The sequence below is a fragment of the Solanum tuberosum genome, unplaced genomic scaffold (genome assembly GCF_000226075.1).
Source record: "Solanum tuberosum cultivar DM 1-3 516 R44 unplaced genomic scaffold, SolTub_3.0 scf00540, whole genome shotgun sequence".
In the NCBI taxonomy this organism is placed as follows: Eukaryota; Viridiplantae; Streptophyta; class Magnoliopsida; order Solanales; family Solanaceae; genus Solanum; species Solanum tuberosum.
This window is the reverse complement of record NW_006239457.1, coordinates 105,169-117,530: the sequence shown is the minus strand read 5'-3', so window position 1 is coordinate 117,530 and position 12,362 is coordinate 105,169. Positions and strand designations below refer to the sequence as shown.

Below are 12,362 nucleotides of genomic sequence, written 5' to 3'. Positions count from 1 at the left end.
TTTTTTTTTTTCGCAAGGCAAAACAAATGCTGACTTTGAATATATAGATCCCACAAGGATCATAAAATTTAAAAATATTTGCAAAGTCCCTTAAAACAAAAAGACCTCTAGAAAAGGTCAAATACTCAAATAACCACTTGACCCATATATTTCAATTACATGACTAAAAATGACTAGTCCATGCTCTTACTGCAATCTATAGTGCACTGTCAGCCCAATCCATTTTGGAGTTGAGAAAATGATCATTTGGGCCTTGATAGACCAAAGATGTGAAGGCCCAACACTATTTATTATTGGGAAAATTACGTAATTACACGACTTAAGATAACATAATCTCTAAAAATTTCTACCATCTGATTAATTACAAAAAACCCCTATTTTCCTTCTCTCTCTTTCTTAACATCTGGATACATCATTTTACCTCTATCGAATACATTACAACTTTATTTTTGTACAATGTATCTGGTACAAATGTTATTGTTGATACATAACCCCAATTATTTCAAACTTAAATCAAGATGAATATGGTTTAGTTATGTATTTGATATACAACTATGTATTTGATATATAAGTTATGTATCAAACGAATGAGCAATGTATCTGCGAGTTCTAAAAAACTCAGAATTATTGTAATTTGGAAAGCTTTCAGGATATGATGTAATTAGCATTGATATTGTTGAAATTTCTGTACTTTTTACTTTATTTTTTGGGCAAGTTATATATTTGGCAAGATGGTCAAACTAGTAATATTTGCTAGTAAAATATACACTAGATCATATAAAATGTATATGTTATGTATATCATACAATAATATACAAAAAGAATTATACATTCATAACTATTATTTTTGATAGGCAATTAAACAACATTATTCCCTAATATTTTTAGTTGACCATTAACGAAAGCAAGGAAAATCATCGTTTCTAATTATAATTAATATCCAAATAACTAAAATTAATATTTAGAAATTAAATGAACTTAATAATTGAGATATTAGTGATTAATGTATTATTCTAATTGAGGGGACCTTTACTTAAGAACAAAGAGCCTAAAATTTCAACAATTTGAGCCCTTAGGAGGGACCTAGCTAGCAAAACCAGTGATAATCTTGGAGCAATTTGAAGGGGTGTCAATTGGTTTGGAAAATATCAATTTAACCGACCGAATTAATTATTAGATTTTTAAAATAAAATCATAAATTTTACATAAATTTATAATTCTGTCGAATAATAATTTATATTTTTAGTTTTATAAAAATAAATCAAAAACATACCAAACCGTACCAAGACAATAAGTATGTGTAAAATATAATTTATACATTAAATTAAAAAATAATACAACAATAAGATCACATTGGCCCTAGGGTGATGAAAACAACTACAAGCCGACATGTAATTAACAACCGAAGTCCCAAGTCCAAAACCTATTATGCAACTATTGAAACTAAATTAATTGTAGCATTTTAGTACTAAACTATAGAGTTAAAAGTATTCCAACGATCGATCGTAAGTAATAAGTCATAAGGTATTAGGTGTCGTTTTTTTCGTATGATTTTAATTTTTCTTATTGAATATCTCACTTCTTGAGTCATGACATATTGATCAACTTCTTTTCATTGGTCTGATCTAAGTTTCTTTTGTCTAGAGAGTTTTTTTGCCAAAACTCTACGAAAATATGCATATCTATAGTGTTCTAACTTTTACATGTCTCTTATATGATACTTAAAACAAATACAAAAATTAATCGAACTTTTGGTGATACTTAAGAGAAAACTACATGATAGAATGGTTTCAAAAGTTTCATTTTGACTATACAAAATAACATAATCAAAATAATTAATACGATATAAATTTTATAAAATAATTGATCGACCTATCATTGACATCAATAGGGCAAGTTGCCACCAGACTCCGGGCAACAAATTTTCCTACTTAGTCCTTTTAATTAAATACTAAATAGATTTTAAAAAAATGTTTAGTATAGGGAAGCCACTTTCATATCCAAAATCCTTCATTTTCATAATGTTCATTGATAGTGATCGTAATTTAATAAATTTCAAAGAATTGAATTTTTGTCGGTAATTTTATAAGAATGAATTTTTAAATGATATGGAATAATTCGTGTACACTCAATATTATATAATTTAATATAAAATATTGTAAGAAAAGTCAGCAAATCATATGGAATATTTCTTAATGCACTCCCAATAAACAAAGAAATTAAAAAAGGTTCTTTTTTTTTTTGTTAATTGACATATGAAAAATAATAATTAAGGATGTCTTACTTGAGCTCAACTAAGAACAAAATGTACTTCGTGCCAGCATAACTGTCATATCAAATCCACACATAGATTTGGTTTGTTTTATGTTTGATTTATAATTTTAGTTTTTTAGTTTCAATTCAGCGTTCAACATTCATATTTCAATACGTTTAAGTTTTGCAGGTATGGAGATATATCACTCCTTAACAAATGTAATTTTTACTCAAAATTTAAATTCAAGTACCTTTAAATGAGAAAATTTACTGCTATAATTCTTGTCGGTTAATTTTTTTTATCATCCCTTTGAATAAAGAAGGAAAGTGAAGAAGAAAATTATCCTACTTTTTACCTTTTTGGTGGCAAAGAATTGATTATTATTAGTTTATAGATTAAATAAGCAGCAAAGGAAATTAGAATTCTTGCATTTTTTGCCTTTTTGATTCTTATTTAGCACTTACATCCTTTTTTAAGCAAGTAATTAACCATTGAAATTCATATTCTTGAGAGCCAAGAATATTGCTGTGGTGGAGCTTGTTAGGATTAATCAATTCAAATTAACATTTAATTGATGAATCATTCCACAAGGGGAAATTTAATTATGACAAGTTTACTTTTGTCTGTTGGGAAGATTATAGTGGATAAATCTTGTAATTTAGAAAATGAAAAAGTGCATTAGATTATAAGAGTTGTCATTTGTCTTTTTAATCATAAAAGACTGATAAAAGATTAAGATATCAATACGTACATTTCTAAATATATAATCACGTCATGTATGACACAAATGTTTTCAAAGTAAGCTAGATTATTATGTTTCGGCCCTAACTTATGTGATATTTTAGTTTGTTCTAATAAAATAAAAATAGTTTAACTTAATTATTTCCTTTTATTCTCAAGGAATATAATAATATATTATGACCAGTGGCGGAGCTAGAATTTTTAATAAGAGGGTTCAAAATCTGAAAAAGCAAACATACAAACTAATCGAAGGGGGTTCGACATCTACTGTATATACAATAAAAATAATTTTAACAATGTATAAATAGTAAAATTTTCCACCGAAGATGGTTCAGGTGAACCCCCTGACATACTGCTGGCTCCGCCCCTGACTATGACAACATATACACTATCTTTTTTGGATCTTAAAACTAATTTTTTTTAATATATTATTATTTAATTATGCAAGTAAAAAATAAAAAAGTATTAAAATCATTCTACTCGTGTAAGAAACCAACAAATTCTCGTATCCGGCTAGATGGAAGTGTAGGGAGGATCGGTAGGTCACAGATAAGAGTAGAAGGTTAGTATGTAGAGTTGAGAGTTGTCCTATCACTGCCTATTCTTGTATTTGGCTGAGTGGAAGTGTAGAGCCTCATGTCGATCATAGTATTAGCATATTCATATACCATTGTAGTGTTTGACTTTCGATATTTGATATCATTTATGGTTTATTGTACTTAGGTGACCGCATCTTATTGTTATTGTTAAGATTTTTTGCATGTATACTCCACATTGCTTTGCTATTAACATTCATGTTTTCTTTTAATCATTGTTGTGATTTTTGTTGAGTTGAGGGTCTTTCAAAAGCAACGTAAGACCTGCATACACTTTTTTTTTCCACACCCCACTTTATAGGATTTCACATAATTTATTATTGTATATCCATAACATGTATCTTACATTTAATGACTTGATATCAAAGTGCATATATACAAAACACGTATTTTATACTTATCGAATTGATATAAACATATGATACAGATAAATTTTACCTGATGCGATACCCCAAATTCTTTTCGTTCGTTGGAAAAGGTTTAGTATGCTCTTTAAGGAATAAATGCAAAAACGGAAAAAGACATGGAGTAATATTAATTGTAACCACAAAAAGCAAAAAAAAGTTACACGAGTATATTATGTTTAATTAATATAATTCCTCTTGAAGATTCAAAAAAAGAAAGCCAAAAATTATTGATAAGACTCACTCACAACATATGACCGTTACATACCTCAACGTACCAATACTCACAAATTTTTAAAAATTCATTTATGGGACCCAAACCCTTTCGTCTTTCTCTAGTTTACCGTTAGCCCTCAAACCCCTTCTTCTTCACCTTCACCCACCTTATCAACAAAAATCACTCTGACATGGTCAATTTCTTCTTTGGTTATAAGAGCTTTTGTTGACTCACTCCACTCAACTTTCTTGATTTGTTTTTTTTTTCTTGAAAATTCTGAAAAAAAGATTTTATTTTTCTGTAATTTCATAATTTTCAAGAAGTGGGGTTGTTGAGGAATTTCAAATTTTAATCTTAACTCACTCTACTCAGATTTCTTGGTTTGTTATTTTCTTGAAAATTCTGAAAAAAGGTCTCATCTTTCTGTAATTTCTAAAATTTCAAGATTTGGGGTTATTGAGGAATTTCAAGATTTGTGTCTTAGTTCACTCTGCTCAACTTTTTTGATTTGTTCTCTTGCAAATTCTAAAAAAAGGTCTTAGCTTTCTGTAATTTCTAAAATTTCAAGAATTGGGGTTGTTGAGGAATTACAAGTTTTAATTTTGACTCACTCTTCTTGAAAAATCTGAAAAAGGTCTTGGTTTTCTGTAATTTCTGAAATTTCAAGATTTGGCAAGGTTGTTGAGGAATTTCAAGATTATGGCAGCATTAGCACCTGGGATTTTGTTGAAGTTGCTAAATGGGATGAAATCAGGGGTGAAGCCTACAAGTGAACATAGGAGTTCACTTTTGCAGGTTACTGATATTGTTCCTGCAGATCTTGATGAGAAGAATTTATGGCCAAAGCATGGATTTTTCATCAAGGTATCGGATTCTTCGCATTCCATTTATGTAAGTCTTCCAGATGAGCAAGATGATTTGGTTTTAAGCAATAAAATGCAGCTAGGACAGTTCATTTATGTTGATAGATTAGAGCCCGGTTCGCCTGTTCCTGTTGTTAAAGGTGCTAAGCCTCTTCCTGGGAGGCACCCACTTGTGGGAACTCCAGAACCATTAATGGGGTTGAGAGAAAAAGGCGAGAAAGTTGAACGAAAATTCAATCAGAGTCAGTCAGCTCCAAGAAGGGGTTCTTGGGGAATAGGCCAAAATGGGGTAGAAGTTGTTGCTTCATCTCCTCATGTATTGAAGCCAGTTCCTATTGATTTCGATCAATGTACACCGATAAAAGAGAAGTCTAGTGCCGTCAAATTTGCGCGAATTATTCCAATGTCACCTCTTATTAGGGGAAAATTCTTCAAAGATGGAGGAGCTAATGGTGGGATGGTAAGGTCATCAGCCGGTGGCGCGTTGTTGTCTAAATTGATGGAGGCTAAAGGGGAAAGTCCTTCTATGGTGAGAAAAAGTTGTGCTACCCCTAGCATGATGAAATTTCCAAGGAGCAGAAGTGTAACAGATCGTGATCGAGAACAAAGAATTGTCAATTCACCTTTAAACTCAGCTGTAGGTACATTTTCCCCTTCATGTATAGGCAATGTGTTTTAAGGCCTATATTAACATGTTGCAATTTGATTCTTCTTTTGTGTAGACACAGGAGAAGAAAAGTTCAACCCCACCTCCTAGTTTACGGAGTGCACGAATGGCAGCTTCACCAACAGTAGGCAGAGATTCTCAAAGACTTCCCAATTCGAAAAAGTTGTCTCAAGAACAACAATCTCAGCCTATTGATTCTTTACCTCATGACAACACTAGTCTGACTGTTAATCTGCCTGGAAAACTTAGTATGTTGGGAAAGGTAACATCTTCGTCGCGTTTTTGTTTTGTTTAATAAATGGACAATTCTTGCCTTTTGTTAGAACATTAGTCTTAGCTAAACAAGTCATTTGCGATGTTCATTAGGAAGCTGTACAACAAAGGGAAAATGCACAGAAAATTGCTCTTCAAGCACTAAGGGATGCATCAGCTACAGAAAATCTCGTGCGGTCTCTAAAGTATGGAACTTTCGGTTATTTGTGTTAGTTGTTGTTGTTGTATTTTCTTTGCTTACCTGAATTTGATATCTATATATCACTGTGGCTTTGTTGAAGGGTGTTTTCGAACTTGAGTAGAGCTGCGAAACCTGATGCACCAACAGCTTGTTTTGATCAATTTCTTGAGTTTCATGAACAACTTGTGCAAGCTGTGGCAGAAATGGTATCCATTCAAGCAGCAACAGCTTCAAACGAAACGTCACAAACTCCAAAAGCTGAACAAGAGAATGGTGGTGCCCCTATTCTACACGAAATAGTGCAGAATTCACTGGAAGAATCGCGAGACAGTGAATCAAATGCATCGAAGAGGAGAGCTGCACTTTACAAATCCATTGCAGTCTTTCCTGAAAGGAGTGATCAAAAGTCAATTCTTGGAAAGCATTTGAGATCAACATCAAAGGCAATAAAAGGAGTATTAAATACTAGCATCAATGAGAATGACGAGAACAAGAAACCGGTTTCTTCTTCGATAAGCAGCAGCATTTCCAATACAATCAAATTGGGAAAGCAGATTGAGAGTGAGTCAGGAAGTTGGTTTATGGATTTTCTTGAAAAGGCACTGGAGAAAGGGCTGAAAAAGGCTAAAGGAAAAGCAGCATCAGATTCTTCAAGCAAAGTACCTCAATCACTCTTGCTTAAAGTGATCAATTGGGTAGAGGTGGAACAGTTTGATTCAAATAAACGCGCTATTCATCCTAAAGCAGGACAAATCGCCAGAAAGTTGAGGATCAAGGTCAAGAATCCCTGAGAAAAGCAGTATCTTCTGTTTAAGAAACTCAGATTTATTGTATTTGTATCAATCATTCTTTGATAAGTTTGTGGAGACTCTTGTTTTATTTGTATTTACTTTCTACCCCTTTCTGTTATTTGGTATAATTACTATATTTGTATTATACTCCTACAAGCTTATTCACAAGTTATTGCTATAGAAGAAGGTTTTCTGTTACATGGAGACTAGTTGTATTCTTCTATTACTTTTCAATCCAGGGTATATCGGAAATGGCCTCTCTACCCCAGACCCCTCTACACAATCTTAGCTAATTGGAATCACCAGCATAGATATACTTTACTTTCTAATGTGTGTGCCCCATGAATTTCCAAGAGATCGTTCGTCATCTATTGACAAATTTGTTTTACGCGATCTTGAATCTAGTGCATCTTCTTCTTAAATAATTATCATAGTATCACACACTTGTTCAATGCATTTGGAGGTCTACATAAAATATAACGAACGAAGCAGTTTCACATAATTTTAGACAAAGTATAAGGGGTACCCAATACTGAAATTTTCTACATGTGAGCAAATAAAAAGCTTCATTTAGATCACTATAACTCATTAACTTGGAATCATCACAAACATAAATCTTTTGTTTCTATTTTGTGCATGTATCATTCATCGAACCATATTCGTAAAAACAAAAAAATGTGCGTCTGCCGGGAGTCGAACCCGGGTCTATTGCTTGGAAGGCAATTATCCTAACCGTTGGACTACAAACGCTTGTTATTCATCATCTTCATAATATATTTTATAGACAAATAATTTGACTCTTTAAGACCCTGCTTTCAGTTAACAAAATCTGTGTAGCGCAGCTGGAGATGACTGTTTGTGTGTGTTTGAGGATGAGGCGAATTCGTTTCTCCAGCGGCGGCAGCAGTAACTGTGCTTTGCTTGGAACAACTTTTCCCTTCTCAAATTACACAAATTTTCCATTAAAAACCAAATCTTTTCTAAAGCTGCTTCCTTCAAGAACACCCCTTATCTTCACCACTCCTCATTATCGTTTAGTTACAGCAGCTCAACATTCTTCTACACCTCAAACTAACCTTTCTGTCGGTTCTGGTAAGTACCCTTTATGTTTATCTGCTCAGAGGTTCTTCTCTCTTTTGTTCTTGATTCTGTTTTGTTTGTTTGTGTATTGTAGGAGGTGATGGCCGAAATGGGTATCCATTGAAGGACTCAAAAGTGGTTTTGAAAGGGATGAGATATACTGATCTTGAGGTATGTGTATTTCAGTTGTTGGCTGTGTATCTTAGTTAGATTAGTATCAATTTGAGTAAAGTTGAAATCTTGATGCTGATTTAAGGTTTAGTATATTTTTTTTGTGTTTTTGAGATTAAGTTCATTCACTTGGTAAGTGTTTTTCGGCTGGTCTGCTGTATATTTTGGTTAATTGGGTTGATATTTGAGGAAAGTTGCAATCTTGATAGTGAATTAGTGATTTAGTCTTGTTTGCTGCTTAGGGATTCAAACTTGGTTTGTGTTCTTGAGATTAAGGCTAATTATATGTTATCGTGAGATTTTGGTGCCCGACTACTATAAGCTAGCTACTTCTAGCTTTTGTACTGTCCCTTCAGCTTTGGTGTAGTTTTTGTTGTTAAATTTGACAAGATTCTAGGTGAATTAGTGTGAACATTTTGAAGGAAGATGAATCCTTTATATATCTTCTCTTGTATGTTGATAGCTTCCAAAAGTCCAGAGGAAATTGAGAAGTTGAAGACTCAACTAAGAAAGAAGTTTGAGATGAATGATTTAGGTGAGGTGAAAAAAATTCTTGGCATGGAGAGAAAAAGAGATAGACATTCACAGAAACTTTATTTATCCTAGAATGAATACATACTTGAAGAGAGTACTAGACCGATTCAGTATGAATGAGAAAACGAAGTCGGTTAGCACTCCGCTTGCTCCTAATTTTAAGCTTAGTAATGCTATGTTGGCAAAAAATGAAGTTGAACTAGAATATATGTCAAGAGTACCATATGTGGATGTGGCTAGATATTTCACATGCCGTAGGAGTTGTAAGTAGGTATATGCATAATCATGTAAAGGAGCATTGGCAAGCTATGAGATGGATTCTATGGTATATTCGTAGTAATACTATAGATATAGTAGTTGTAATTTCAACACTCTCGATATTCGGTTTCCACAATTGAACACAACCAACCAAAATATATTTCACTCTAAAAGAATACAAGTGAAATACTACAAAGGAAATTCAATTACCTTAGAAGATGAGAAGGCAATGAGAGGTGTGTTGCAAATGAACCAAGAGCAATTCTATTTACAGGAAATGAATACTTCCTTTTGATGTCATCAATGGCATCACAAGTATGCAATTGTCAAGCTTCAACTTGTGAAACCATTTAATAGTTGCCAAAATTTCTACTACAAATTTAATACGTTGACATTTTATGTCAATGAAGAATTGTCTTCCTTCCAAATATTTACACTAGTTCGCATAGAATCTTGTCAAATTTTACATTTGTTTATATTGGTACTGAATGAACATATCAAATAAAGCTGAGTAGTACAAGGCCTTCTCCCGAGAGGCAAACTATCCTCAGCTAATCGGACATAAGCAAAAGTGTGTTTGATGGCATGCGAATTTGGGTTGTACCTGTTTTGTATTATTAACTTTGTTGAAATTTGAGGAAAGCGGCAATCTTGATAGGATTTAGTCCATTTTTATTGCATAAAGGTTCAAAGCTGTTTCGGATTCATGAGATTAAGCTTTGTGTGATGGTATTCATACTTAGATTGTTCCTTCCCTGTACTTTAAGTTAACCTTGTAGACTTTTAACGAAAGTGCCAAGATTGAGAATGGTTTATCTTGTTCTTGGCTTAAACTAGAATCTTGTATTGGAATTTGAGATCAATTTTGATATTTCTGTTTGATTTTAATGTTCAATGGCCAACCATAGTTATTAAAAGTCGCTCTGCTTTCTTGTTTAACAGAAATGGGTTCAGTCACATGGTTATAGGCCTGCTCAGGCTCTGATGTTATGGAAACGTCTGTATGGGGATAATATTTGGGCTCAATGCAGTGAGGAATTAGAAGGTATATTTTTCTTTTCCGTACATATACTCTTCCTGTCAAAGTTTCAGTCACATACTTATTGCTTATGAAAAGAAAAGGGTTCTGAATTTTTGTTTGGATCTTCCTTTATGTGCACTTTGTAATGTTTACCTATAAATATCTTGATAATTGATGGTAGTTACAGCTGACTGAATCATCAACGATACATTATCTTTCCAGGTTTGAATAAGGATTTCAGGAAAATGTTGGGTGAACATGCTGAATTTAAGACGTTAAACTTGAAAGATATTCTGACAGCATCTGATGGAACTAAAAAGGTACATAGCTTGTGCAATATGTAGAATGTTGAGTGCAATCTGTTTTGTTTTTGATTCATCACTTAATAAATAGCACTCACAGGATCTTACAGATGTTATTCAAGTTGGAAGATGGTCTGGTAATAGAAACTGTTCTGATACCTTGTGAGCGGGGCAGGAACACTGTCTGTATATCTAGTCAAGTAGGTTGTGCCATGAATTGCCAGTTTTGCTACACTGGCAGGTAAATCTCTAGCGCGCAACCTTTTTAGCCTTTTGGTTGTTTTTCCAATTTACAGTTCTTGAATTGGTTCCCTTTGTATAAGTACATGAATCTACTATGCAGAATGGGTCTGAAGAGAAACTTAACCACTTCTGAGATAGTTGAGCAGGCTGTTTTAGCTCGACGCTTGTTATCCAGTGAAGTTGGGCCTATTAGCAATGTTGTGTTTATGGTATGTGTATGCTTGAATTGATATCCTGAACTGAACATGTAATTTATTTTTGTATACATACCTCCCAAAATTTTACCAGTATTACCATTTATTAACTTATGGTGTGGTGAACACCCTCGTTTGATGCAATGTGACCAGCTTTGCTAATTTACCAAATCTAGCCCGCTTTGCTAATATTGCTGAAGTCTGTCTTCCTTGGGACCTTCTCCTAGGGCCATTGTTCATGTTGCTCCCTGTTATTTAATTAGGCGTCATGGTTGACTGGAGTTGGTCTTTCTCTTCCACACTTAACAGCTAAATATATATTATGAATTCCTGCCTGAGATTTTGGCTCTATGTTAATGAGGAATTAGAACAAAGACCTTTTGTCCTTCTTCCTTAACTTTTTCTGTTATCGTAAGCAATCAGTATTTGCTATTAGCAAATCTTGATCAAATTACTCACTCCAGGGAATGGGAGAACCACTTCACAACATTGAGAATGTCTTGAAAGCTGCAGACATATTGGTAGATGAACAAGGGCTTCATTTTAGTCCTCGAAAGGTCACCATTTCTACTAGTGGGCTTGTGCCCCAGCTTAAGCGATTTCTTCGTGAGTCCAATTGTGCTTTGGCAGTCAGTTTGAATGCTACAACTGATGAGGTATTTCCCTTGAGCAACTCAATTGTTGGGACGAAAATGGAGAAACAAATAACGTCATATTTTGATTCACACTTATGAATATTGCAGGTCAGAAGTTGGATCATGCCAATTAACCGCAAATTTAACTTGAACTTGCTTCTTGGAACACTAAGAGAGGAACTTCAATCAAAACATAAATACAAAGTTCTGTTTGAGTATGTAATGCTTGCTGGAGTTAATGATAGGTATATACCTTGTTTTTTCTTCAATAGTATTTATTTTAGTCTCCAGTGTATTTCATGAACATAAACAGTCCTTTATATTTGTAAAAAGAGCGTCACTTATGGTCCCATACTCCCATCAAATGGAACACACTTAAACTAACTGAAATATGAAAGAACTTAACAGATCCCAGGCGAGCTAAACAAATAGACAAAGACAAAAAGCCTATTCATCTTCAAGCTTTCTACTGAGACATGCTCTAGTTTCTGCTTTAGTTTGGTGTCAAAATACTCACCATTGTTGTTTCTTTGGTTACCAGTTTATCCATCAGGAGCCTCAAAATTCTAACTGAAAATCCATCTAAGCCAAGGCTCCCAAATATATCCACATACCCAGAATTCGAATGTTTTTATATCCGATTTTGACTAAAGATAATCTGCCACACAATATCAATAGAAAGAAAATGCTTGTAGAATAATATGGGGAGATAGCTGTGAGTGGGTGGTTTCATACTGAATGATTCTTTCTTTCTTCTGCCTCTCTTTAATTTTTTGTTCTTTCATGATTATTTTGGAAATGAGTGAAAATATGTAGGAAAATGATGTGGTTCTGATTTCAGAGATGGAAAAGAGAACTGTTTTTTTGCGGAGTTCTCCGAGAATTTTACATATGAAGAAGTGACTCAAAGAAATTAGAGAGATAGAGATTGGGGGGT

General features: G+C 33.5%; 2 protein-coding genes and 1 non-coding gene across 3 annotated transcripts in view; 2 read left to right on the top strand and 1 right to left on the bottom strand.

Moving 5' to 3' along the window:
- Positions 1-4,649: 4,649 nt before the first annotated feature.
- Positions 4,650-7,191, top strand: LOC102601016 (uncharacterized). The gene is made up of 5 exons (XM_015304343.1): positions 4,650-4,664; positions 4,890-5,712; positions 5,798-6,004; positions 6,109-6,200; positions 6,297-7,191. The coding sequence occupies exons 2-5, from the start codon at positions 4,912-4,914 to the stop codon at positions 6,985-6,987; spliced, it is 1,791 nt and encodes a 596-aa protein (XP_015159829.1). The 5' UTR covers positions 4,650-4,664; positions 4,890-4,911; the 3' UTR covers positions 6,988-7,191.
- Positions 7,192-7,665: 474 nt separating this feature from the next.
- On the bottom strand, positions 7,666-7,737 carry TRNAG-UCC (transfer RNA glycine (anticodon UCC)). Its single transcript has one exon. It is a non-coding gene; the product is annotated as a tRNA-Gly (tRNA).
- A 65-nt stretch (positions 7,738-7,802) lies between these two features.
- Positions 7,803-12,362, top strand: part of LOC102600124 (dual-specificity RNA methyltransferase RlmN) — a 7,774-nt gene continuing 3,214 nt past the window's right edge. The window contains exons 1-8 of the mRNA XM_006365160.2: positions 7,803-8,079; positions 8,162-8,238; positions 9,973-10,075; positions 10,274-10,371; positions 10,464-10,594; positions 10,697-10,805; positions 11,255-11,446; positions 11,534-11,670. Coding sequence (XP_006365222.2) covers positions 7,836-8,079; positions 8,162-8,238; positions 9,973-10,075; positions 10,274-10,371; positions 10,464-10,594; positions 10,697-10,805; positions 11,255-11,446; positions 11,534-11,670 — 1,091 coding nt within the window. The 5' untranslated portion in view covers positions 7,803-7,835. The remainder of the gene's footprint in view (positions 8,080-8,161; positions 8,239-9,972; positions 10,076-10,273; positions 10,372-10,463; positions 10,595-10,696; positions 10,806-11,254; positions 11,447-11,533; positions 11,671-12,362) is intronic.